The 24,640-nt window shown below is 44.2% G+C and overlaps 2 protein-coding genes across 2 annotated transcripts in view; both read right to left on the bottom strand.

The window, feature by feature from the left end:
• Nucleotides 1-3,126: 3,126 nt before the first annotated feature.
• DDOST (dolichyl-diphosphooligosaccharide--protein glycosyltransferase non-catalytic subunit) lies at nucleotides 3,127-18,779 on the bottom strand. Its single transcript, XM_033922093.1, has 11 exons — nucleotides 18,536-18,779; nucleotides 14,779-14,889; nucleotides 13,976-14,062; nucleotides 13,032-13,135; nucleotides 11,043-11,137; nucleotides 10,713-10,806; nucleotides 9,799-9,947; nucleotides 7,496-7,643; nucleotides 6,187-6,307; nucleotides 4,166-4,272; nucleotides 3,127-3,839 (listed from the first exon to the last, which is right to left on the bottom strand). The coding sequence occupies exons 1-11, from the start codon at nucleotides 18,684-18,686 to the stop codon at nucleotides 3,690-3,692; spliced, it is 1,317 nt and encodes a 438-aa protein (XP_033777984.1). The 5' UTR covers nucleotides 18,687-18,779; the 3' UTR covers nucleotides 3,127-3,689.
• A 4,860-nt stretch (nucleotides 18,780-23,639) lies between these two features.
• KIF17 (kinesin family member 17) overlaps nucleotides 23,640-24,640 on the bottom strand; it is a 36,813-nt gene continuing 35,812 nt past the window's right edge. Inside the window, 1 exon segment of the mRNA XM_033921179.1 lies at nucleotides 23,640-24,353. Within this exon segment, the coding sequence (XP_033777070.1) occupies nucleotides 24,172-24,353 (182 nt within the window). The 3' untranslated portion in view covers nucleotides 23,640-24,171.

The following is a 24,640-nucleotide window of genomic DNA, read 5'->3' on the forward strand; positions in this document are numbered from 1 at the left end:
GCGGGGAAGCCTCTCAAACCGGAGCTGGAGACGCCGAGGCGCAAACCCGCAGTCGACGCCGAGGCCCAATACCTCAGCCGCTGCCGAGGTAAAAGGGCCCAAGTGACGTCAAGGCACAAAGCTTCCGTCGACGGCACGAAGCCTCGGCAACGACGAGGCACCGAGCTCCAGCCGACGATGAGGCCCTCAGCCTCAGTCGACGTCGAGGCACAAGCCTCAGGCGACGTCAAAGCACCAGCGTCAAATGACGCGGAGCACACGGCCGCAGCCGACGTTGAAGGTACAAAGACACACAGCCTCAGTCGACATCGAGACCCCAAGCCCCAGTCGACATTGAGTCAGAAAATCAAAGCACAAAGCCTTAGACGACGTCGAGGCACCCAGCCGCATACTACGTCGAGGCACAAGGCCTCAGGCGGTGGTGAGGCACCAAGCCGCAGTCGACGTCGAGGCACAAAGCCTCAGTCGAGGCACCAGGCCCCAGTCGACGTCGAGGCACCCAAGCCCCCAGTCGACGTCGAGGCACGAAACCTTCGTCGACGTCGAGGTACGAAGCCTCCGTTGAGGCACGAAGCCTCAGTCGACGTCGAGGCACGAAACCTCCGTCGACGTCGAGGCACGAAACCTCCGTCGACGTCGAGGCACGAAACCTCCGTCGAGGTCGAGGCACGAAGCCTCCGTCGAGGTCGAGGCACGAAGCCTCCGTCGACGTCGAGGCACGAAGCCTCCGTCGAGGTCGAGGCACGAAGCCTCCGTCGAGGCACCAAGCCTCCGTCGAGGCACGCAGCCTCCGTCGAGGCACGCAGCCTCCGTCGAGGCACGCAGCCTCCGTCGAGGCACGCAGCCTCAGTCGACGCCGAGGCACGAAGCCTCAGTCGACGTCGAGGCACGAAACCCCCGTCGACGTCGAGGCACACAGCCTCCGTCGAGGCACGAAGCCTCCGTCGAGGCACCAAACCTCCGTCGAGGCACCAAACCTCCGTCGAGGCACCAAGCCTCAGTCGACGGCGAGGCACCAAGCCTCCGTCGAGGCACCAAACCTCCGTCGAGGCACCAAACCTCCGTCGAGGTCGAGGCACGAAGCCTCCGTCGACGTCGAGGCACGAAGCCTCCGTCGAGGTCGAGGCACGAAGCCTCCGTCGGGGCACGAAGCCTCCGTCGAGGCACGCAGCCTCCGTTGAGGCACGCAGCCTCAGTCGAGGCACGCAGCCTCAGTCGACGCCGAGGCACGAAGCCTCAGTCGACGTCGAGGCACGAAACCCCCGTCGACGTCGAGGCACACAGCCTCCGTCGAGGCACGAAGCCTCCGTCGAGGCACCAAACCTCCGTCGAGGCACCAAGCCTCCGTCGAGGCACCAAGCCTCAGTCGACGGCGAGGCACCAAGCCTCCGTCGAGGCACCAAGCCTCCGTCGAGGCACGAAGCCTCCGTCGAGGCACCAAGCCTCCGTCGAGGCACCAAACCTCCGTCGAGGCACCAAGCCTCCGTCGAGGCACCAAGCCTCAGTCGACGGCGAGGCACCAAGCCTCCGTCGAGGCACCAAGCCTCCGTCGAGGCACGAAGCCTCCGTCGAGGCACGAAACCCCCGTCGACGTCGAGGCACACAGCCCCCGTCGAGGCACGAAGCCTCCGTCGAGGCACCAAGCCTCCGTCGAGGCACCAAGCCTCCGTCGAGGCACCAAGCCTCAGTCGACGTCGAGGCACGAAGCCTCCGTCGAGGCACGAAGCCTCCGTCGAGGCACGAAGCCTCAGTCGACGTCGAGGGACGAAGCTCCAGTCGACGTCGAGGCACGAAGCTCCAGTCGACGTCGAGGCACGAAGCTCCAGTCGACGTCGAGGCACATCGAGTTTCAGAAGTCGGCACCGTACCAATGAAACTGGTAATAAAGGTGCAGCAGTGCACTCCATAAGGGCAACCTCGATATGAGTATTCCCATGAAAGGAGGCACGCTTTGAAGGTCTCGTAGAGGCGGGCACGATCGCACTCGATGCCTGGAATGCCTGAGACTCAGCCGGTGGCGTTACCGAGGTAACGCACCTAGAAGAAAGAAAGAAAGAAAAACTTACCGGGGATCGAAGCTGCACAGTCCGATTCCAACGAAGGAAAGAGGGTCCCGGCCATTCTGCTCACACGAGGTGAGCCCAGAGAGAGGCCAGGGAAGAAGAAAATACAGCTGCAGGCAAATGAGGCCTAGCCGCATGGCTGAGGCCCAAGAAGGGCCTGCCGGAGGAAAACACAATAAAAAGTCCTCTTTTTTTTTTTTTTTTTTTTTGAAACAAAGAAATACACGATCAATTAACAAACGCACAGCGACTCCCTAACAAAATAAAGAAGCCGCGGTGCCAGAAAGGCACTTAGAAGAACGCAGAGAAGAGAGACAAGGTCTTTCTGGCTCAGCGGAAAACTAAGAACTGAGGACCATGAGGAGGGTATGCGCCCTCTAGTGGATCAGGAAGGCACACACATGCGTGGTGCAGTGTGCAAACTTGAAACTTCAATCAAGTTTGCTTGAAAAGCTGTCCGCGCTGGGGCTCCGTGGATGACGTCACCCACATGTGAGAATATGCTGCCTGCTTGTCCTGGGATAATTTTGTTTTTCAACACCTCATCATTAAATCATGCCAGCTATCGTTTTGACCTTTTTTTTTCCAATCTTAAATGAACAGAATATATTTTATCCAGGCTTCCAACATGTCTTTTTCAATAATTCCAGACCTCATGCAAACTTTAGCTCCTTCTTCCTTTTATCAGTGGTCCTCGCTTTAAAACTACTGCTATGGCATTTCATTTTAAGAACTTCCTTCCAGGCCCCAACCTCATTTCATCTTGCACTAAAGCATTATATCCCTGTTGCTGACTGAGCCTACTGCCCCACATTGGAAGCTTGTGAAGGTAATGTTTGCAGCACATTATTAAGGAAGAGGTAATGCAAAGGGAGGCCACCTTAATGGTACAGATTGTACACCATAAGCCATAAAGAGTCCTGGAGCCACACACAGAACAGGATTTTTCCCTTTAGTTAGGACACCTGGCTCTTAACTAGTAAAACTGTACTTTGAAGAAAATAAATAAAATACAAACAATAAAATCAGACAAAAATGTTTGTAAAGAAAGTATACCAAGTCATAAATTATTATTTTTTTATTACTTGGCTGTACAACATTTCAATGGAAATATAGCCTGGGGAAAACCTTTTATTTAGTAAATACAAAAATAATTCTGTTACATCTACCATCCTTTTGTTTCAATAAGGGATAGAAAAATGGTGTTAACTTATAGAAAATATTTAATGAAATTCCAAATTACTTCAGTGTATTTTTCCCTTATGAGGTACCCAAAAATGTCAACTGAAATGGAAAAGGAGAGGTGTGTGCCCAGATGAAGGAAGAAGAAAAAATAAGAGACCAAGGAGGAGAACACAAGCACCTACCAGTACAGGAACACCCATGCATGTTCAGGGGAGCCTCCTAAGGCTTCTCTAAGCTAAAGGAGTGTTCATACTGGATCTGCCCACATCTCCTCCGCTTTCCTGTGGAGAAAATAAAAATCCAACCAAATGCCAATCTCTGTCCCAGTCTCAGAAAGAAAAGTCTGGCCTCCTTTAGTGGAAGATTGGTGCCTCTCACATGCATACCGGTGCCCAAGCGCCATCATTTCCGGGATGGGATGAAGGATGAGGTCTCTGGCCCTCAATCTGACTTTTCTTTCTCTTTCATGTGCAAAAAGACAATGCTGAAGATGAAGAGACCTAACATCATGGAGAAGGCACTGGCATAATATGGAAATGCAGAAGGAATGAAGCGCTCGTACTGTGTGTGCTGCAGGGGACGTACAGACACCTAGAAAAACAGAGACGCACAGATCAGACCCTCTTCAAACTTGACCACAAATCTGCTGGGCCTCAGAGAATGACTTTAAATCTGGTGTGTCTTGTTTCAACCCCATCTGTTGCAAATGGCAGAAAGCAAGGTCTAAGAGGAGAAGAATCATTTCCTACAATTTACATTTCATTTTGAACAACTTACATTAGGTGTTGATGTCTAGACTTAATACACAACGTGAGTGAACACTCCCTCCCTTCAGGAGCAGTTGAGGTGCCTTGATCATGTTTTATTCATCTTCGCCTAGCTATGTGTAGTAAATCATTTGACAGTTCAGCACTTACCTGAGTGGAGGAGGAGAGGTGTGTGTATCCCAGTCGATTGTAATCCACTTTAAACTGGAAGACACCATACACGTCCGGTAGCTTGAACTGCACACTGTATTTGCCACCTAGAAAAGAGAGCTGCAATTACGCATGGCTAACACAAGAAGGCTGGAAGAAATGACATGTACAACCTACATGCTTTTGACAAGGCTCTTCCTACCTACCTGCTCCTGGCCAGCTAATTGCCAATATTCATTGGCTGACCGGCTAAGTCTATCGGCCAGACAGACCTGCTATTTAGGTGGGTCTATCTCTCGCTGCTATGACTATGGTCAGACTATGAATATCAGCTTGGCTGGCTATGGCTACTATGGCTGCATTTAGACCACAAATTCAATGCCTGTAGCCGCATACGGCCCTGGCACTGAAGGTCCGATTTTGCCACTGACCACAGAAGGAGTCGGACTGCCTCCCATGGTCTGGTGTCTCTTGGTTCCATATATTAGAATATGAGCAAGAACATAGATCATCTCCCCCCCCCCCCCACTTTAGAAAAAGGCAATCTTGAATGAATAATTGCAGACTATCAAAGATCTGAGCTCACTATTAAAAACAATCTCTGGCTGACAGCTGAAGAAGCAAATGTGCTGAATGCAGAATGATTACCACAACTATGATGCAGACTGAGAATTTCAAGACAGTACTGCCTCAGGAATGGAGATGGTTGCCGCAGATCTCATTCCAGCTTCATTAAGAACCTAACAGGCTGGGGATGGCAGAGAAGCACAGGAAGAACATTTGCCATTTCACTGAGCATTGGGAAACTGATCTGAAAGGGCAGCTGTTGGATTACATCACTTTCAGTACATCTGCATTAGTCCGAGGTCTACACAGATCCCCCATTACAGGTAAAACACTGTATTTACCACTAAGGCTTCTAGCGTCCCCTAAACGCAGATGTTTGCCTCCTGCAGATACATTTAAGCTTTCATATTTGGGCAATAATTTAAAGATAGCCCACTGGTCAGAAAAGGAGGAGTATACAGAGACACATGTACTGTCTTCTCATGGGAGGGAGCAGGGTCATAAGTGGCTGGCATGCTCAAGGACACACAGCGACATGGAAGGTACACAAAAATGAGCATGTGTCTGGTATGTTTGGTTTTATTTTATTTGACTTGACTTAGGGGTTTATATGGCTTGACTGTTGTACCACTTTGATTTTCCTTTCTTAGAAGGGTGGCATATTAGATGGAATGTGTATATATAAACAAACAAATGCACTTTTATCCATACTGGGGAGGGGAGATAAGGAATAAAATTCAGACAAGTTTAAGTTTATTACGCTTAATATACTGCATTCGTAAGACATCAATGTGTCACATGTATAAAATGGAAAGAGCGTTAGCTGTTCAAAAAGGTTATTTTAATAAGTTTAAGGATGTGTGGGGGCCATTGATAAATTATGGTAAAGAGTAGTTTTCGTTTTCCCCTGATTTTAAATAAATGAAAGATTTGGGAGGGGGGGTTGACTTTTTAATATTCGATATGAAGAGCAAGAATGATTTTATTATATTGTATGTATTAACTGATATTAGTATGGTGGGTGGGAAGGGGATAAATTTTATTTTGGGAACATGTGTGGTATTTCAAGTGATGTATTATTAAGTTAATCTGTTATTATTTTCTGTACACTTGATTGTAAATATAAAATGAATAAAGAATATAAAAAAAAAAAACACCCACGACATTGATGTGATTTACATTTTAATATTTTTAAATAGTGTTTGATATTTGCACACACATCCGGGGAGGGTGGCTATCTCTTTGCTTTGTCTTAATCCTTGGTGAAATATAATGAAAGGAAAGGGGGGGATTTATTCTTTATGCAATGTTATTGATTATGATTATAAGTGTTTAACCTGTTGATTAATGTATATATACACGTTCCTGCACTTTTGTTGACCTTAAAAAAAATCAATAAAGATTTATTAAAAAGAAAAAAAAAATAGCGTTGGTAGAACACATCTGAAACTCACCATTTTTCTTGAGAAAAGTCCTGATAAACGGATCAATGCGGACAAACTCCAGTTGGATGTCATCTCCATCAAATGGGACCCACTCACCATCGGAGAGCTTTTCAATCACAATGCTGTATTCCTGCATAATGCAAAATGCTGTCCATCAGCACTGTGTAGCCAAAGCAAAGTGCAGCACTCATGGTATGATCGTGGATTGGACAAAGTCAGGCATTTGTAAAGGTACGCTACCTGACCATCTCTAGGCTCAGTTCTGTGTGTGTGTTCCAGAGCACAATTTGAGCATTTCTCCTTTACTGTATATATATAACCAATGGAAAAAGATTTACTGTATGTAAGATGCACTTTTTTCCCCCAAAAAGTGTTTGTGCGTATTATGGAGTGAATTTAACAATTTTTTATCCCCCTCTCCGGTACCTTTTTAAATTCTGATGGTCCAGCAGTGTATCAGCAGGAGCGAGCTTTCCATGGTCCTGCCCCTGCCTCGCTGGAAGGCTGCGTCCTCATATCTTGCGGCCAGCGGCGCACAAGGCAGGAGCAGGCTTTTTGCGCTCCAGTCTAGCCCTGCCCATTCCCCTGAATGGCCTTGATCTCTTGGAAGGAGGTACTAAACTCTTGGCTGTTATGACTGCATTTACCTCAATGTGCACTTCTGGTGGTCTTCTCCATATCCAATATATAAATACAAGGTACATATTGCGGAGTGTTTGGGCCGGTATGAGGCTTTGCAGAGAAGGAGCTCGACTCAAGCTCCTTTGGTAAAAAGTTCTATTTATTGAAGTATAAACAGGAAGAGTGCTTGTTACCTTCACCTGAGGCTCCCTGGACCTATTTTGGGGGGACCTCACTCTTTCCCCACTAAATCTTACCTGGACAGGTCTAGATAGTTTCAGGTCTGTGCAGACTCCCCAGCTTTGTTAATTCTGACTTACCCATCTGCAACTTGTTCCACTCTATATATGTGTTTGTGTACTTTTGAAGGTGTGGGTTGCTGGGATTTATTATTTTTTTTGGGGGGGGGAGGGTTGTTACTTATTCTGTTTATATCCTTAGTAATGCTCCTATTATCATGAGAAAGCTGAGCTAGTTGAAGATGGGAACCTGTTTGCACTAAAAGCTCAATAAAGATAAGAACTTTAAAAAAAAACCACACAACACAATATTCTAGAAACAAAGAATAGATAAAAGCAAAATCTCTATCTGAGCCATCCAACTTTTATTGGGTTACTCGGTTCGCAGATGTTTTTGGCACTCCTACCTCTATTCTTCATGTTGGGAAATTCATGTCGCTCTCCTTTGGATATCTTACCACAAGATCCATGACTGTATAGGCATTGGGCGGGAACGTCTCATCCACACGGTGATGGGTCACGGGTCCAACCCGCAGTACCCCCTCTTCCTTGAACACCCAGCGAGACAAAGCTACTGCCAACTCGTAGTTTCCAGTCTGAGCGTACCTAAGCACAAAGCAGAAAGCTGGCAAGAAGAGCAAATTCACAGAAAGCAGAGATGTGTTTGTCAACAGGATCAGAATCACCCTAGGTCTACATTAATTGTATTTGCACTTTTGATGCAATCTGATTTTTTTTTTTTGGGGGGGGGAGGGGATGGGTTCAGCAGTTTCCTCCTGGTCTTTCGACTTTCCAATACAGTCTCCCAGTTATAATTCATTCTGAGTTATCTTATGTAAAATTCAAATCAATGGTTAAGAAGCATCTTTTTGGTTTAGCATTTTTATAAGAAGTTTGCTAAATTGGGATCCTGTTTTTGAAACTATTTAAACAAAATTTTCCTTTTAGATTTAGTTTGAATTAATTTTTTTTAAATTTATATCATTTCTGTTCTCTCTCTATTGTTTTTTCTTGCTTTCCTATTTGATATGGCGTTCTTTTATGTTTCTTGTTTTTATATTTTTTTGTACACAAACCGAAGTGCGGTTAAAACTTTTCATAAACAAACTTTTGGAATCAAGGCCGGGATCCTTGCACCATAGGGTTATTCTGTCCAGAACACACACAAAATGCCAATATTATGTTCTATCAAATGGTGTCCACAGTTATACACAAAAGTTACAGAGGCCCAAGGACACCAGCTGTATGACTGGCCTAAGTGATCATACTTTCATCATTTTGTTAGGATCCTATGAAGGAATCTAGGTGTCTGCACCCTTTTACAAAATTGCCCTCCATGAATCTTGTTTTGCAATTTAAGGGAATTCGTCCCTTAACTCTCATCAATCTCAGCCTCAGGGCTCCTCCTTCCTCAGCCTTGCAATCATAGTCCCCACAAGGCTGTGAAAGATATGATTCCATTCAAAAAGCACAGTTACTTACATGTAACAATGTTATCAGAGGACAACAGGCAGATATTCTCACATGTGGGTGACGTCATCCACTGACCCCCGTACAGACTGTGTAAAAAGTGTACTGCCACTTTAAACCTTTTGAAGGTCTTTGAGACTGCCCGTATCTCACATGCGCTGGAGCCTTCCCACCCGACATCGGCTTGCAAGACTGTCAGTTTAGTAAAAATGCTAAGAAGCCAACTAGGGGAAGCGGGAAGGTTGTGAAAATATCTGTTCTCCGATAACACCCATTACAGGTAAGTGTGCTTTATCCTAGGACAAACATGTAGGACTCCCTAGCTACTAGGAGTCAGAGTTGGAGTGAAGTTGGCAATTAAACAGAGAATACATTTTGTAGAACTGCTAGGCCAAACCAACTATCCCGTCAGGAACGATTCTCCAACAGTAGTGGGATGTGAATGTATGTGTGGAGGACCATGTAGCTGCTTTACAGATGTCCTCAATGGGAGTGAAATGTAGATAGTAGTTGAAGTGGCTATAGCTCGAACCTTAGGTGCAGCTTGAGCAAAGCAATGAGATACAATCTTCCAGCCATAAGGAGATGGTTGGTTCAATTTAAGTAATAAGCAAGCGCATTTTTACAGTCTAATGTGCGACGTACTGCTTTCACCAGGGTGAAAATGTGATCTTGGAAAGAAGATAGGGAGAACTGTAGACTGATTGAAATTCTGAGACTACTTTTGGGAGGAACTTCAGATGAACACAGAGAACCATTCTGTCATGGTAAAATGTTGTTTAACGTAGATCTGACACCAGTGCTTGCAGTTCACGGACTCTTCAAGCCAAAGTAATGCAGATTAGGGATACCACTTTTCAGGTTAGATGTTTGAGAGCTGAAGTAGTGAGTGGTTCAAATGGAGGCTTCATCAGAATTGAAAGTATAACATTAAGGTCTCAAGCAACTGGAGGAGTCTTGATTTAGTATGGAAAAGGCCCTTCATGAATCCGGAGACTAAAGGTTGCACGGATAAAGGTTTCTTATCCAGCAGTGCATGAAATGCAATTATACCACCGAGATGAACTCTGAAAGAAGTAGTTTTGAGACCAGAATTAGAGAGGTGTAAAAGATAGTCCAGGACCGATGGGAGAGGACAGGTGATCAGATTTAGGGCATTAAGATTACACCAGAGCAGCGGCTTATCAGAACCCCCTTATCTCCTGATACGGGTGAAACCTACAGTTCTCTCCTGAACTGCTGTGCAAGATAAAGACCTTGCCCTCCTCAAAACCCAATCTAAACAAAATACCTTTCAGAGCCAGGGATGGCCTTTTGCACCTCTGAGTTGAAGAAAGCATCACTGAAGAAATCCAGGGAGCCACTGAAGATGACACGAGCATTATTCCTGGCTTGAAGACCTGCTATCAAGAGGGTGTTTCTCCCCACAGCATGAGGGTACTGGGGAAAGAGAGGAAGTGATTTTGATTGCTGGAATACAACAAGGCCGTTTATTCAGAAAGCTGAGACTTCAAATGGTTAAAGTCAGATCTTCAGCATATCCAAAATGAATATGCATGATTTAGATCTGCATATAATAGGCTATCCTGAAACCCTCAGGACTGGATGGAATTCATAGGTTAAAAAGGTACAGAATATTTTAAATCAGGTTTTTCATATTAAAAACACACAATTCATTCTTACTAGTTTTTACTATATAGAACAATTGTCTGTTATATATTGATCAATTTTTATAAATTCCATCATAGAAAGCATTAAATACAATGATGTTTTTTAGCCATGTGTTTTTAAAGCATGCCTAAAATGCTAGGTGTTTACATTTTACTCTACTATTAATTATTTCTTACGCAGCGCTGTACAGCGTCACAAAGGAGATAAAAAGGATGCCAGGGTGGAGATACAGTTAAGAGGGGAATGGTCAATCTGCTAGCTACGATGGTAAGCAGAGGGGAGTAGGGTTATGGATTGAAGGTTAAGACAAGAAGGTGGGTTTTCAGTCTGCTTTTAAGCAAGGGAACGGAAAGGGCTTGACAGACAAACTGAAGTAGCTTATTCCAGGCATACAGGGCAGCTAGACAAAAGAAACGAAGTCTGGAATTGTCAGTGGAGGAGAAGGGTAAAGATAAAAGGAGCTTATCTGTACACAATGTGTGTAGCATCTCTGTTAAAAACAGACAGTAAATAAATATAGTACCGGCTCCTTACCTGTGTAATTGGTTTATCAGGGAAATAGGAGTAAGAAGTGGATGAGCCCGTCAAAATATCCAGTACAAGAGGGTTTTCAGGATCCGCCACCATGCTGCAGAAAGAGGCAGGACAAATGAGATAGGAGACAATTCTTCTCTTTGGGATCAGCAATGTGGGTTCAGTGCAGTGTACTGGACCACCCAAATCAGCAGCTTGATTACTGCTTGCACTGACCTTTCTCATCTTGAAGGCTGGTATCTTATCATCATCATCACAGCACTTCTACGCATGAGCTTGCACACAAAGACAAAGAGCGCTAGACCATCAAGCCAGCATCATGTCACTTACCCTACTCCCCTGAAGAGAATGGGATTCAGGGGAGATTTCCCCACAATGGTAGGAGCCTTCAGCAGATTCTCAGCATCCGCCACGATAAGCGTGTGCTTCAGAGGGAAAAAACAGAACAGTTTGACTTCCACAGCATATCATCATATGTCAAGTTGTTCCTCAAAAATACATCCCCCAGTGCTTTGATTCTATGAGATTAGGCGTCTCTAATTTCCTGTGAAAATTACTTTGGCTCTACTGTGAGGCAGGCATATATGAATAATGGAAGAAAATTCACACACTCTTTTTAAGAAGGGGAAGCTGCCCATTGTCACCACCACTTCAAAAAATTGACTTGTCCCAAGTATATGATGTCACTGCCTGAGATTCAAAATAGAGGCATTTCCTGCGTTTCTCCAGGAAGGCACAATATTCCAGTATTCTATGATCATTTTGAAGTTAAGCAGCATCATTGGTCAGTAAACCACTGCCTTGAGTTTGCAATGGTTTTACAGCGCCAGCTCCAGAGATGGAGCCCAGAACTAAACAGTACAGTTGAGAAGACCTGTGTGAGGACCACGTGAAGATTTTTCTTTCTTTCTAACTTGCTATACTGTACCACTTTTAACTGCACCAAGCAGAGGAAAGGACTACAGAATTACAATAGGACAGCAAACACTCATACTCACAAGCAATAGAAAAAGCTAAAAGTGTGTGTGTGTGGGGGGGTGGGGGGGGGGGAAAGCAAAGGACCAGAGGAAGGGATTAGGGAACTGGAGGCAATGAACTGTTAGACAGATTAGTTAAAGAAAACCTCAGATAGGCTGGAATTAACTTGGAGGGCATCTCCAGTAGTGGGCCGATGGTTGGACTTCTATGGCCTCTGTGCAGCAGTATATGGAGCAGCAGCAAGAATGTACATTTTTAACCACATTCATATAGCTGGAGAACAGGTCTTGCCTATCTCAGTAGAATGAACAATTACTGGATTGTTGGTTTAACATTGCCTCAAAAATGAATGCGACTGTTAGGCAGACTGAATGGACCACACAGGTCTTTATCTGCCATCATTTACCATATTACTGTAATTCTCTTCCTTCTCCTGTTTGTTCATTATAACCTACAGTTCACTGTAATATTTATCCTACTAAACTGTTTAGATTGATACTCTTGTATCCATGTCTGCTCACTGATCTCAACTTTTTTAGGAACTATCACCGTCTCTACAGATAACCGTGAGAAACCACCCCATGCCATCCTTTTAAGGAGAGAGGGAAGAATCAGTCTCTGACCCTCAAGCCTTGCATTGAAGAATGCTGGTGTAGGACTGAGGTTGAGAGAGACACTAATGAATGACACGGGATGGATTCCCACAGAACAGGGACACGGCAAATTCTGTCACGGTGTCATTCTTTGTGTGTGCTCTCTAGGTTATGTAGGGCAGAGTCCTTGCCCAGAGGCAGGTGAAAAACCCAGATGGTGGGTAGGTTATTGCCAGGGTAGCAGCACATGCACAGCTGCAGAGAGGGCCAGAGAAATGCTTGCCAAGTTCTCTCAGGGTTTCCAAAGGTTTCTGGGTGTCGCTGCATCTTGTTAGATAGAAACAAACGTTTCAGCCATCATGCTGTGGCTTTTTTCAGGGTATGCTGTGAGGTCTGCAGTTTGTCTTTGTAAATAGTGGTTCCATTCACTTGATTGGTGGGAAAATCAGTTGGTCTCTTTTCGCCATAGAATGGGAAAGTCTCTGGCGAGTTTAAGATGTTCTCCCCATGAAGCTGGGTTATATGTTCTCTTAGGGTTTATAAAGACAAACTGCATACCTCACAGTATACTCGGAAGAAAGTCACAGCATGGTGGCTGAAACGTCAGTTTCTACCTGACAAAGACGCAGCAAGACCCAGAAACCTGCAACAAGAACTTGCCAAGTGTCCACGAGGTTAACCTTGAGGTATTATGTGAGAGCCCCAAAGATCTCCAGGCTGCCTAAGACACTTGGCTCAGCACATTTACCTGTCCAGGGTCAGAAGTGGCATAATTGTGGTGATCGATGACTGCTGTCTTCTCTTCATCAAACTCAATACCACACTCACTAGCCAGCTCCCTTAGAGGGTCACCTGAAAGTACATCCAATGAACATACAAAGTCAGAAAGGCTGGCCAAAGAAAATGCATAAACAACAACTAGTTCTCAGAGAACATCACTAGCTGTTCTGGCAGGAGTATAAAGCAAGAGCCCCCATATCACTACCATGGCATAGGCTTAGCCTGGGGAGCTCTGTTTTTCCAACCATTTCTTTTCCTTGCCACAGCTGTATCCAGACCACAGAGGAAGTGATTTCCCTCCCAAAAGGGTTGGCAGAAAAGAAGGCATGATTTCCTGAGCCCAGCCAGTAAAGAAGAAATTAGGTTCTTACCTGCTAATTTTCTCTCTTTTAGTCCTTCCAGTCTGGCACAGAACTGATGGGTTTATACTCCTATGCCATTCATTCTGTGCCAGACTGGAGGGATGATAAAAGAAATAGAATATTAATAGGGCAGGAATGATTACAGGCTGGTGATATTTCCAAAGCTTCATTAGCAGAAGGGGGAAATAAAAAAAAAAGTTGAATCTACTGCTGATGGGGATGGGCCAGGCCTTATCAGCAGAAGAAAGAAAGCCACCAGCCCACAACATTGGAGAGAGAAGCTATTGGTGTATATTTGTGGTAAATAGCAAGATTTTAAAGTCTTTCTATTTTGAAAATATTTTAAGAATTTTTTTTTTTTTTAAGATTTTTAAAACTATTGCACAACTTGAATATTTTGCCATCATGCTCTGACACAGCACAAACGAGGTGAGCAGGAGCCTACTTAGTTTGTTTACAGAGCAGAACTTTAAATGATTTAAAAATAAAATGAAATCTTGGACATATCACCTGGTCAAGTCACTTTCACTTGTGAGAAATTCTTACTCACCAATATCTGAACTGGCTGCAACAAGGACACTTCCTCCTCCATCAATGAAAGTGCTGATGGTCTCAACATTTATGTTACCTCCAAAATCTAAAAAAACCCAGAAGATCATCACACAGGCCAGAGACTATACTTGCAATGCCTAAAAGATATCCTGGAGGAAAAGAAGAGATTAGATCCTACACAGTTGAGATTCTGCCCTGGTTATAGTATGGAAACAATTTTGGTTGCTTTACTGCATAACATGAGAAGATGGAGGATCGGTAGGAGAGGGAGAGGGGCAAAATCAGGGATTGACTCTCCTTCGTCTTTATCACATCACTGTTAACTTTATTATAAGGAAAAGTTAACTGGCTCAGCTTGTTTCTTATTAGTACTTTTACAGTGGTAGCGGTCAAGGATGATGAGATTTTTTACCATATTATAAGCATTGCTAGGTCTATCTCCTCAAGAAATCTGTTTAGTGAGGGCAAAAGTGCAAATTTTCTTTAAAAGACAAGTAACTTCTATATTGATGATTATACATATGATTTGTTTTCTGTTTAGTTATTGTTTTCTAGTTTTATTAACCCTTGATGCAGCCCATGTGGGCAAAACACAGCCTGTGTCAGGTTTTATATGATGAGTTTTATCTGATGTCTGCAGAATAAAATTGAACTTGGTTTCTACACATCTTTTTGGCTGTGCTGCTTTTCGTTGACTACCACTTTGGATTTTGCAGACCACCTGCCCTGTTTTCTAGTGAGACAGAAGAGAACATCAAACATAGGCCCAAAATATAGTTATATAAAAAAAATTCACTATACCTTCTACAGATGGGGAGAAGATGATAAGGTTGTCATAAAGAAACTCCCCATACTTAATGAGAGATAAGCTAGGGTCATCAGCCGTCCGGAAGGAAAGGTCAAATCCTCTTTCTGCAGCAAAAAAGACAGATCATAATACAAAAAAAAAAAAAAAATCAGCCCCTTTAATAAATTAGCAAGTCTTAACTGCTAAATATTTAGGAACCTGGCTTCAAGGATCCGAAATGTAAATACTACAAAAAAATTGTCTTAATCTCCTCTCTTGCCTCTTCACAGGTCTCCCCAGTGTTGAGCCAGTAGGAGATGAATCAGTGTCTTTATGCTGGCTCACTATTTCAAACTTTTGGATGGTTCTAGGGAGTAAAGGGATTTAAAGATGCATTCTTTTTGTGGAAGTAACTACATTTAAGCTTGTCTTTGGGGTATTTAACTCTTCCCCCCAACCAACCAACCCCACATCCCACAATTGCCAATTTTTCTGCACTAGCTGGTTAAATTTAGGACCCTAAGTGGCTCAAATAAAAGCTGCTGTATTTTGGCTGACCAGATTTATGTTCAGCTGAAAATCAGTTTCATTTAGCCACTCGAAAATCAGCTGCCTAGATCTAGAATAGTTCTAATCAAACACTACCTTGTACCCCAGTTTCAAGACTTACGACTAACCAGAGCTCTGAACAGTCATGGGTTTAAGTCTTAGCACCATCAATCTAGATCAGTGGTCCCCAACCCTGTCCTGGAGGATCAATAGGCCAATCGGGTTTTCAGGCTAGCCCTAATGAATATGCATGAGAGAGATTTGCATATAAAGGAAGTGACAGGCATGCAAATCTGCTTCATGCATATTCATTAAGGCTAGCCTGAAACCTCGATTGGCCTGGTGGTCCTCCAGGACAGGGTTGGGGACCACTGATCTAGATTTCATTTAATAGTTAATCTGGATGCAGGTCCATCTTTTTATTATTATTACCAAATCGCCACCTCATTAATGGAGACAAAAGATGTTAAAAGTGACTTGCTGAAAATCACACTAAGTCAAAGGCAATTTGAACCAGCATTCCAGAAGTTATACACAATTGTAATTTAATAGAAAATAATAAATCATGCATCACAGCAGTAAATTTTAAACAAGGTGACACAAATTAATAATTTAAAACGTTTAATCTCCCAGGTCTTTTGCTACATTGCTTCCCCCTAGAAGCATCTATCATCTTCTATGTTTTGCCACCAAGTTTTGCAATACACACCAATAAACCTTAGAAGTGGAGCTGTTCTAGATCTATGGGGCCAATTTTCAGCCTGCAGCTGAAAGCGAGTTTAATTTAGCCAGAGTATATCCATAAATCTGGGCAGCCAAAATAATTCCCACACTCTGGAACTCACTCCCTGAGAGGGCTATGCCAAACTCAAGACTCCCTCTACTTCAGGAAGCAGCTGAATGCCTGGCTCTTCTTCCAAGCCTTTAATCAACCGACTGTACACTCATTCCTCATTTGGCATATAGCATGTAACTAAAACTATTTCCTCATTCCTAATTCAACTGTGTGTACAATCTGCCTTCAATATAGATACCCATTTATCTCAATGGCTTTGTCTTCCCCACTTGTCTTTCAAAATACTGAAAGGATTTGACAAAATGGAGCAGGGAAAGCAGTTATTTACAATGTCCAATGTGACACGGACAAGAGGACATAGACTGAAGCTGAGGGGGGGACAGGTCCAGGACGAATATCAGGAAGTTCTGTTTCACGCAGCGGGTGGTGGACACCTAGAATGCTCTCCCAGAGGAAGTAATTGCAGAATCCACCATTCTAGGATTTAGATGCACATTTCCCTTGAGAAGCATACAGTGATATGGGGACTAAAACTATACCAGGATAGACCTGGTGGGGCCTCCGCGTGTGTGGATCACCGGACTTGATGGACCCAGGGTCTGATTCGGAGATGGCAATTCTTATATTCTTATGTCTGTCTACGTGTCAATTGCACTTGCTTCCTTGGTTGCTTTAGATGTTTCATTGTATCACACTGACATTATAAGCATCTTATATATGTTATATTAATTTTTTTATGCTGCCTATTCTGATATCATTTGTACTCTAACATTTAACATTCTTTTTATATGATTGTTCTAATGTACTATTTAATGAAATAGTATCAGAAATAAACACACTAATCCAGTTTCTAGGATTCAATTTACCATCTCCAAGTTTGTCTCACTGATTGTATTTATACTTAGGTTTGATCACTTTACTACTGCTAAGCAGTTAACAAAATTGTAAGTTTTATATCAAAATGCCTTGGGTGAATCTCTTCATAAAGTTGGCTAATAAATCCCAACAAATAATTAAACAATCTAGCAGTTGCTTGATCAAATGACTGCCTATGTACTGGAGAATACCCAGCCAACAGCAAGAACCCCACTTGCTTCTGTTGGTACGAACCAAGGTTACACTTCCATTATCCTCCTTTTATTTATTTAAACTTTTTTATACCGTTTGGAAAAAACTAAATGGCTTACATCAATTAAAACATACGTAAGAAAAACAACCCATATCATAAAATCTACATAATTAAACAATTTCTTCTCTGCAAATGTCAATTAATAAATCACAAGAATACAACAGCAAACATGGTTAAGCAAATTCTTTTCTTGCATGTTTAATGAACAGCGCTGTGTGTATCTGGTAGCGCTATAAAAATAGGGGGAAAAGGATTGGGGTTTGTATACGTACAGTCTTTTTGTAGTTTTGGAACCACACTCAAAACAATTTACATACAGGTATTTTCCCTATCTATCTCAGTGTGCTCACAATCTACCTAATGTACCCAGGGCAGTGTTGAATTAAGTGACTTGCCAAGGGTAACAGGGAGCAGTGCAGAGTTTGAACCCACAATCTCAGAGTGCTGAGGCTCTAGCTCAGGGGTCTCAAAGTCCCTCCTTGAGGGCCGCAATCCAGTCGGGTTTTCAGGATTTCCCCAATGAATATGCATGAGATCTATGTGCATACACTGCTTTCAATGCATATTCATTGGGGAATCCTGAAAACCCGACTGGATTGCAGCCCTCAAGGAGGGACTTTGAGATCCCTGATCTAGCTGTCCCCTATGTCTGGAATAAAGTACCCGAGTTTGTCCACCAAACCCCTTCCCTTGTTTAAAAGCAGACTGAAATCCCACCTTTTTGATATAGCCTTCAATCCATAACCCTTCTCCCCACTGCCCACCAACCCAGCCAGCTGATTAACCGTTCCCCTTAACTGTATCAATGACATCCTGTTTGTTTTGACTGTTTAGATCAGACATGGGCAACGCCTGTCCTCAAGGGCCCGGAATTCAATCGGGTTTTCAGGATTTCCCCAATGAATATGCATGAGATCTATGTGCATGCACTGCTTTCAATGCCTATTCATTGGGGGAATCCTGAAAACCCGACTGGATTGCAGCCCTTGAGGAGGGCCTTTGAAATCCCTGCCCTAGCTCTAACCACTGCACCACACTCTCCTCCAATACAATGTCAGAAGTGAGCCAAGTCGAGAACAATGGAGCCATTGCGACATCACTGCATTGGTGGAATGAGGCATGATGACGTCACAACACCAGCTCTGGGATGTTGGCATTATGACGTCAGGGAAAGGGACTGGGCCTTCTATACTGCCTGGGGCAGTGGAGGATTCAGCGAAGGAAGTCTCTCAATCTGGCCTTCTTAAGGAGTCCTCTGGCCATCCAGCTGAGCCTCCCCCTAAGAAACGCCCCTCACCCGTCAGGCTCCGGAAGAAGAGCGAGTACGTCTCCCTCAGGCTGATATTCTCCAGCAGCACCAGCGTGCGCCCGGCTGCCAAAGCTCCGCGCAGAGGCGACGAGCAGAAAGCTGCGAGCAGCAACGGCAGCAAGCGAGCGACAGCGGCCATCTTCGCCTCCTCAGCGCGAGCCAATCGGCTTCCATCGCGTCCCCTCTGACGTCACCGACGACGTCACGGAACCTGGTTGGCTTTCGCTCGCCCTTCTCCCCGGAAGGGACGAGCCAGTTGCTTCTGTTCAGTCGCGGAGGGGCTGAATGCAGCAAGCAGGGCACCGCCCCTTCAGGGCCAGAACCAATCGGAAAAGGCCAGCTCGCTGAGACGGTTGGCACGCGGAGCGGTTGCGTCGTCGGGCGGGTTTTTGCTGCGCCTGCGCAGCTCTTCGGAGGGAGGGGGTTGCTTGAAAGGCGCGCGCGCGCGCTGCTCTGCACTGATGAGCTTAAAGCGTTTGAGGCTCGTGCCGGCGGGAACGGGGAAAAATTAGGCCCCCGTCTCATTCTCTGTTCCCAAGATATGGGAATCATAAGTGCATAAGAATTGCCCTACTGTGACAGATATCAGAAAGGGGTTTTAATGCTCCTCCTGCCCACACTCCATACTGAACCTGACTTCCTCTCCCTATGCAACCTAGCATCTTCTCATGTTATCTTTTCAACCCATGTGGCCACCTTAAGATCATCACATACAATCCCACCCAAGTCCCGTTCTTCCAATTCTTCACCCCCTAAACTGTACTGTTCCCTCTGGGTTCTGCAGCCCAAAAGCATGACCTTGCATTACTTAGCATTAAATTTTAGCTGCCAAATTTCAGACCATTCTTCAAGCTTCGCCAGGTCTTTCTTCATGTTATTCACACCATCCAGCGTGTCTACTCTATTGCAGATTTTTTTATATTGGACTTACGATGCATTTTATCATGAGCTTTTGAAGGTAACCCTTCTTCAGATCAGAAAAAAACAAACTGTTGTTAAATATTTTATCATGTGTTTTAAATCTACTACTTAGTACAGTGTATCGCAAACTGTGTGCTGTGGCAGATTCCAAGTGTGCAGCGAGATGTCGGTAACGAGGAGGCGTGAGGCATGTCCTGAAGGCTGTCAGCCAGTGCCAACGACTCTCATCGCCAGCATCTCTTGACAAAGGAACAGGTTCAGGGTCCGGCCGGGGGACCTTTGTGCATGCGCGTGATGTCATTGCATCGATGTTCTTGCATTTCTAGGTGCCTTCCATACGCGGCACCTGTCATCACATCGATGTCCGTGCATTTCTGGATGCCTTCCAGCCACGGCACCGGGTTTAGTGGGACCCAGTGCCAAAACGTTTGCGGGACATCGACTTACTAGCTTTATTGCATGCCCCCCCCCCCCCCCCCAGTCCTAGTATTTTTGGAAAGAGTAAACAAGCAATTCACATCCACTCAGTATTTTATAGACCTCTATCATATCTCTCCTCAGCCGTCTCTAAGATGAAGAGGCCTTTCCGCATAGGCAAGTCATCCCATCCTCTTTATCATTTTTGTTGCCTTTCTCTGTCCTCTGTAAATTCTGTTACATAGTTTTTTTGAGGTGCAGCGATCAGAATTGCACACAGTATTCCAGTAGAGAAAAAAAATGGAAGCAAAACAAACAGGGGTGATCAAGCAGCATTAGGTAGAGTTACCATATGGTTCCAGAAAAAGGAGGACCGATTGAGACATCTGGGTTTTTCTTCCATTTCTTTCAATGGAAGTAAAACCCAGATGTCTCAATCTGTCCTCTTTTTTTTGGACACCCAAATATATATTCAGGAATAATTAATTGCCCCAAGTGCACTAAACTGCAAACAGATATAACTATATGTGCACACAGGTGATTATAACACACACCTTCTAACACTTCTCAGTGCTCAGAGAACCGCTTTTAGCTTATGAGACCGCTGGGTAAGCAAAATTTTTAGCCCACTACTGATACGGCTCAATTCTCAATCATTGTACTGGTCCCTGTAATATCTATGAGTATAATACTCGCTCACTTTTTTTTTACTTTTTGTGATCTTTTTTAAATACTTTTTGTCTTTTTAAATGCTGAACTTCAAAACAGACTTAGCTTTTAATGCAGGGGTTCAACGGGTTCTGACGCATTTCGCCATGCTGCCTCAGAGAACCCGCATCAACACAAACTTAATTCTGCCCCCACCATGTCTGTTTTTACTTCAACTGCTCTTGCTAAGACCAGCAACCCCAAAATTGCTTCTTCTGACTCCATAGCCCTGGCTGTAAGTGGCAGAGTTTATAAAGTCAAGAGAGATACTCCCATGAGTGGAGCTTCTAGTTATGCACATCCCTGCTGCATTTACACCCGGGGTGAGGGGGGGGGGCATAAAAGGAAGACGTGCCAGAAATGGGTTCCATTTGTATTCTATAGTAAACCTGAATACCCAGAAGCCTTTATAAGTAGGATCTCGCCACATGGAACTGGGTGGCTTCCATGGAGGAGCCCAGATATAGGGCCTAACTTTGGGAGCCAGGACTCTAAATTTATCCCTTTTGAAAACCGAATAGAGCTGCCTTCCTAAAAAGTGGATAGCAACAGCATCACAAATTTAGGTTCCTCCATTATAGGTCTAGTTTGTTTTTTGAGCAGCTCTGTTTTTTGTACAAGGTCTTGCTCTATAAATCCCCTTTTAGCCCCTATTGACTTATGCAAATGAGGTCCCCCCATTGTGGCTCTGAGCTTCCGCTGATCATATTTGATTTGTTGAAATTGTTGAACTTTTAAATGAGCCCAAACTAGGCTGCAGTCTGTTAAGAAAAGACACATGAAAAAAGGGGGCCGAAATAACACTTTATGTACCAAAAATAATTAAAACAACCACTGTGAAAGGGATTTCAATTAGAAAGAAATCACTATGTGTTATCTTGGAAAGAGCATTATGAAAACACTGGTTAGTGCAGTCTACAGACCTCCAGGACAGACAGAAGAACTGGACAGACAACCTACATAACAGAACATCCATGCTACAGGAACAGAAGTTGCTGAAGAGCCTCTGAGTGAAGATAATTGGGATAAATATAGGAACAGCATTCAAGAAAGTCTAGGTACACATTGTAGAGAATGACAGGTGGACATCCCCCATCCCCATGAGATCTCTCAGTGTCCCTGTCCCATTCTTAACCCCACAGGGACAAATTTGTCCCCATGTCATTCTCTAAGGAAGTGAAGGAAAAACCTGGGATCAATACGTTTGTGCTCCAGGTAGATCTTACAGCTGTTATATGCTGTCATTCTGTTTTCGTTCTTAAATTAAGTTTAATTTCTCCTCAGCAAAAGGCAGTTTATTCATGATGACTAGTTCAGCAATACAGAAGGCTTACAGAGAATTTTGATTTTATTTTTTTTAACTAGGGCTTGGCATTTTTGACCATTATTTACTAACCCTTTAAAAGTCAAACCTCTTTCTAAATAATTTTGTCTTTAGTGAAGATTTAGTCATAGATTAAGCTGTTTCCTATCTACCAAATAAGAAATTTCATTTAAAGGATTGCTTAATTAAGGTTCAGAATAGCATCAGGCATGTAAATAATATCTGATGACGTAACTGGATGCCTCCAGGAGTCAAACCTAGAGAAGTGCACCAATGCATTCTGGGATGTAGAGTCCTATATTCTTACAGAACAGCAGCTGTGCAGCCTGGGAGTCCCATCATTGGCTCAGTTCCTGAGGATCCAGAGCTAGGCAAGTGCAATGCTTCTTCACTTCCATGCTCAGTATTCTCAATAAAGATGCAATATGCTAAAAAAATTACTCTCTCTCAAGGAAAAATAAATACTATGTAGTGCAACCAGGGAGCTTAGCTTCTCATGAAGGCAGCTATGAATTCTTGAAATAACAGGACAATTTTCAAGTGATTTTCTTCCCCTAAACAGTCACCCCAAACGTTCTGAGATTTGTAATCTTGGTTTTTCTCTTGGCATTATTAAGCTATATAATCCAGCATGCTTTAGGATGAGAGTATTTTAGGGAGAACACAACCTCCCAGGAATGTGTGCTGAGGTCTGCAGAACAATCCAGAGTGTCCCCGTTTCAAAATGGCAGCTTCAGGCTAGTTTGATACAATTTTTTTGAAAACCATATAGATGTATTTTAGTACCTCAACTGGAAGAGCAAGACACTGTAATGTAAGTTCATAACAAGAAATAGAAAAAGGTTTCCCTGCAAAGGAGGGCCATTCTGCAACTTCTGATCTGAGTTACTCGCTGCAGATCTGTATTGCTGGTGTCAGCTACATTATTGTATCCTAAATCCAAATTAAAGGGAAACAGGTCAAGTTATAAACAAATGCTGTGCACTTTGTTCCTGCTTTGAACGGAGGAAAGACCTCTGACCACTCACTTTCCCCAAAGTGCTTCAGTCTATGCACAGGCTCTTGTTTAATGAGGAGATAGCCAAGCTACTGCAGGAACGAAGTCTTTAGAGAGAGTCCTTGCCAGCTGGTGGATTCTGTCCTTGAGTGGCTGTCTTGTGTACTGCTTGCTTTAAGACAGTCAGACTGGGTCTTGGGTTCAGACAACACCAGTACGGATCCCTTTGCAGGGAAGTCTCTTGCAAGCAGATGGTGGAATCTCACTGGTTACCCCAGCAGCTGACTTCGTGTCACTTGTTGACTTTCCCTAGTGCTAGCAGGATTTTTTTCTTCACTGTTACTTAATCACAATACTGCCAATAAACATTGCACCAGTAGGGAAGAGGAGACCTCCCTCTCCCAGCCAAAGAGCTATGGCAGAAAAGACCCAGGATCATGACTTGTGCAATTAAGCTATCACCTACCATGTAAGAAAAGGGCCCAATAGTTGTGTTTTTCTAGTATGACAGGACCTCAGTAGTGGTTTCTCTCCCAGTCTTCAGCTAACACAGAAGCTAGGGCAATTGTCATAGGGAGGTGGAGGAAGCAGGGGATGGCGATATTAATACCAAGCAGTGGCTTAAGTTCAAATTAGAGACCATCAAGCAATAGTTTCAAAAAGAGCAACCAGAGCTGGAGGGATCCACTTCAAAAGAATGGACCCCCTTCCTGGGATTTCTCCCTCCCCCCACCCCGTCCACCACACATAAACACTGCAAGGATGACTTAGTTGGAATTTACATCAATGATAACAAGTTAAGCATTTTTATGAACTGTACTGAATTATGACGCTAGAAATGAATGAGGTGCAGACGTCATTTGAAAGGTGCTGCTTACAGGCAGATTCAGTACCTGGGACAGAGGACACTTAATCTAAGCAACTTGTCAGACCCCAGCACACACTGCCTGGTGCCCAAGTTGGACATTTCCAGTCAAGCAGTCTGTCATCATCATGCTTCTGTGGCTGTTTCACTCCCTGAGTGAGACCTGCTAACGGATGAGCAAGGAGACAGGAACGCTCAGGTCCAGAGTCTGACGGCTTTCCAAGGGACAACTGATTCTTCTCTTGATAGAAACCTGGCACATACTCCTTTGTCGTAATCCAGCTATGGCACATAGGCTGGAGCGAAAGCCCCAGCTGAGTTAGGTGCTCTTGTAATGTTCACTGCTAAGTTCTGGGTGTATTTAATCTTGCCCTGACCTTAGCCAGGCAGTGTCACTGTAGCTCAGTTCCAGGCTGGCCTTTGCTCTTCTTGCGTTTGGTTTTGGCAGAGGAGACATGGAGAGACTCAAGGCGGTAAGGTCTAAGAGGAGGCATGTCTATCATCGGAACGGGGGATGGAGAGGCCATACTGCAGGCCAAAGTAGCTGTGGATCCCAAGGAAGACTTGTGCATAGCTGTTAAGAAAGAGGCAGGAAACCAATCAGCTTTATAGCAGACTCTCTCACTCCCACATTAACACAGTGCCTTTCCTAGAAACAAAGAATTGTAGAGAGCCCATATGCAGCCTATCCCTGACCCAATATAAGAAGTGCCATACTGGGACAGGCCCGGACTCCTGTTTCCAACAATCCCAAGGAGTAAAACAGATTGCATGCTGCTTATCCCCAAATCCATTTTAATAATGGTTTATGGATCTCTTTAGGAGTTAGCCAACCCTTTGCTAAGCTAACTGCTTTCACCA

This window comes from Geotrypetes seraphini, chromosome 15 (assembly GCF_902459505.1).
Source record: "Geotrypetes seraphini chromosome 15, aGeoSer1.1, whole genome shotgun sequence".
NCBI lineage: Eukaryota > Metazoa > Chordata > Amphibia > Gymnophiona > Dermophiidae > Geotrypetes > Geotrypetes seraphini.

Coding starts and splice junctions, on each gene's coding strand:
- DDOST (XM_033922093.1), bottom strand. CDS start 18,686: ATGGCCGCTGTCGCTCGCTTGCTGCCGTTGCTGCTCGCAGCTTTCTGC. Junction 13,136..13,975: donor TGCAGCCAGTTCAGATATTG/GTGAGTAAGAAT, acceptor ATGTACTTTCAG/GTGACCCTCTAAGGGAGCTG. Junction 11,138..13,031: donor CCACTTCTGACCCTGGACAG/GTAAATGTGCTG, acceptor TTCCCTCTGAAG/CACACGCTTATCGTGGCGGA.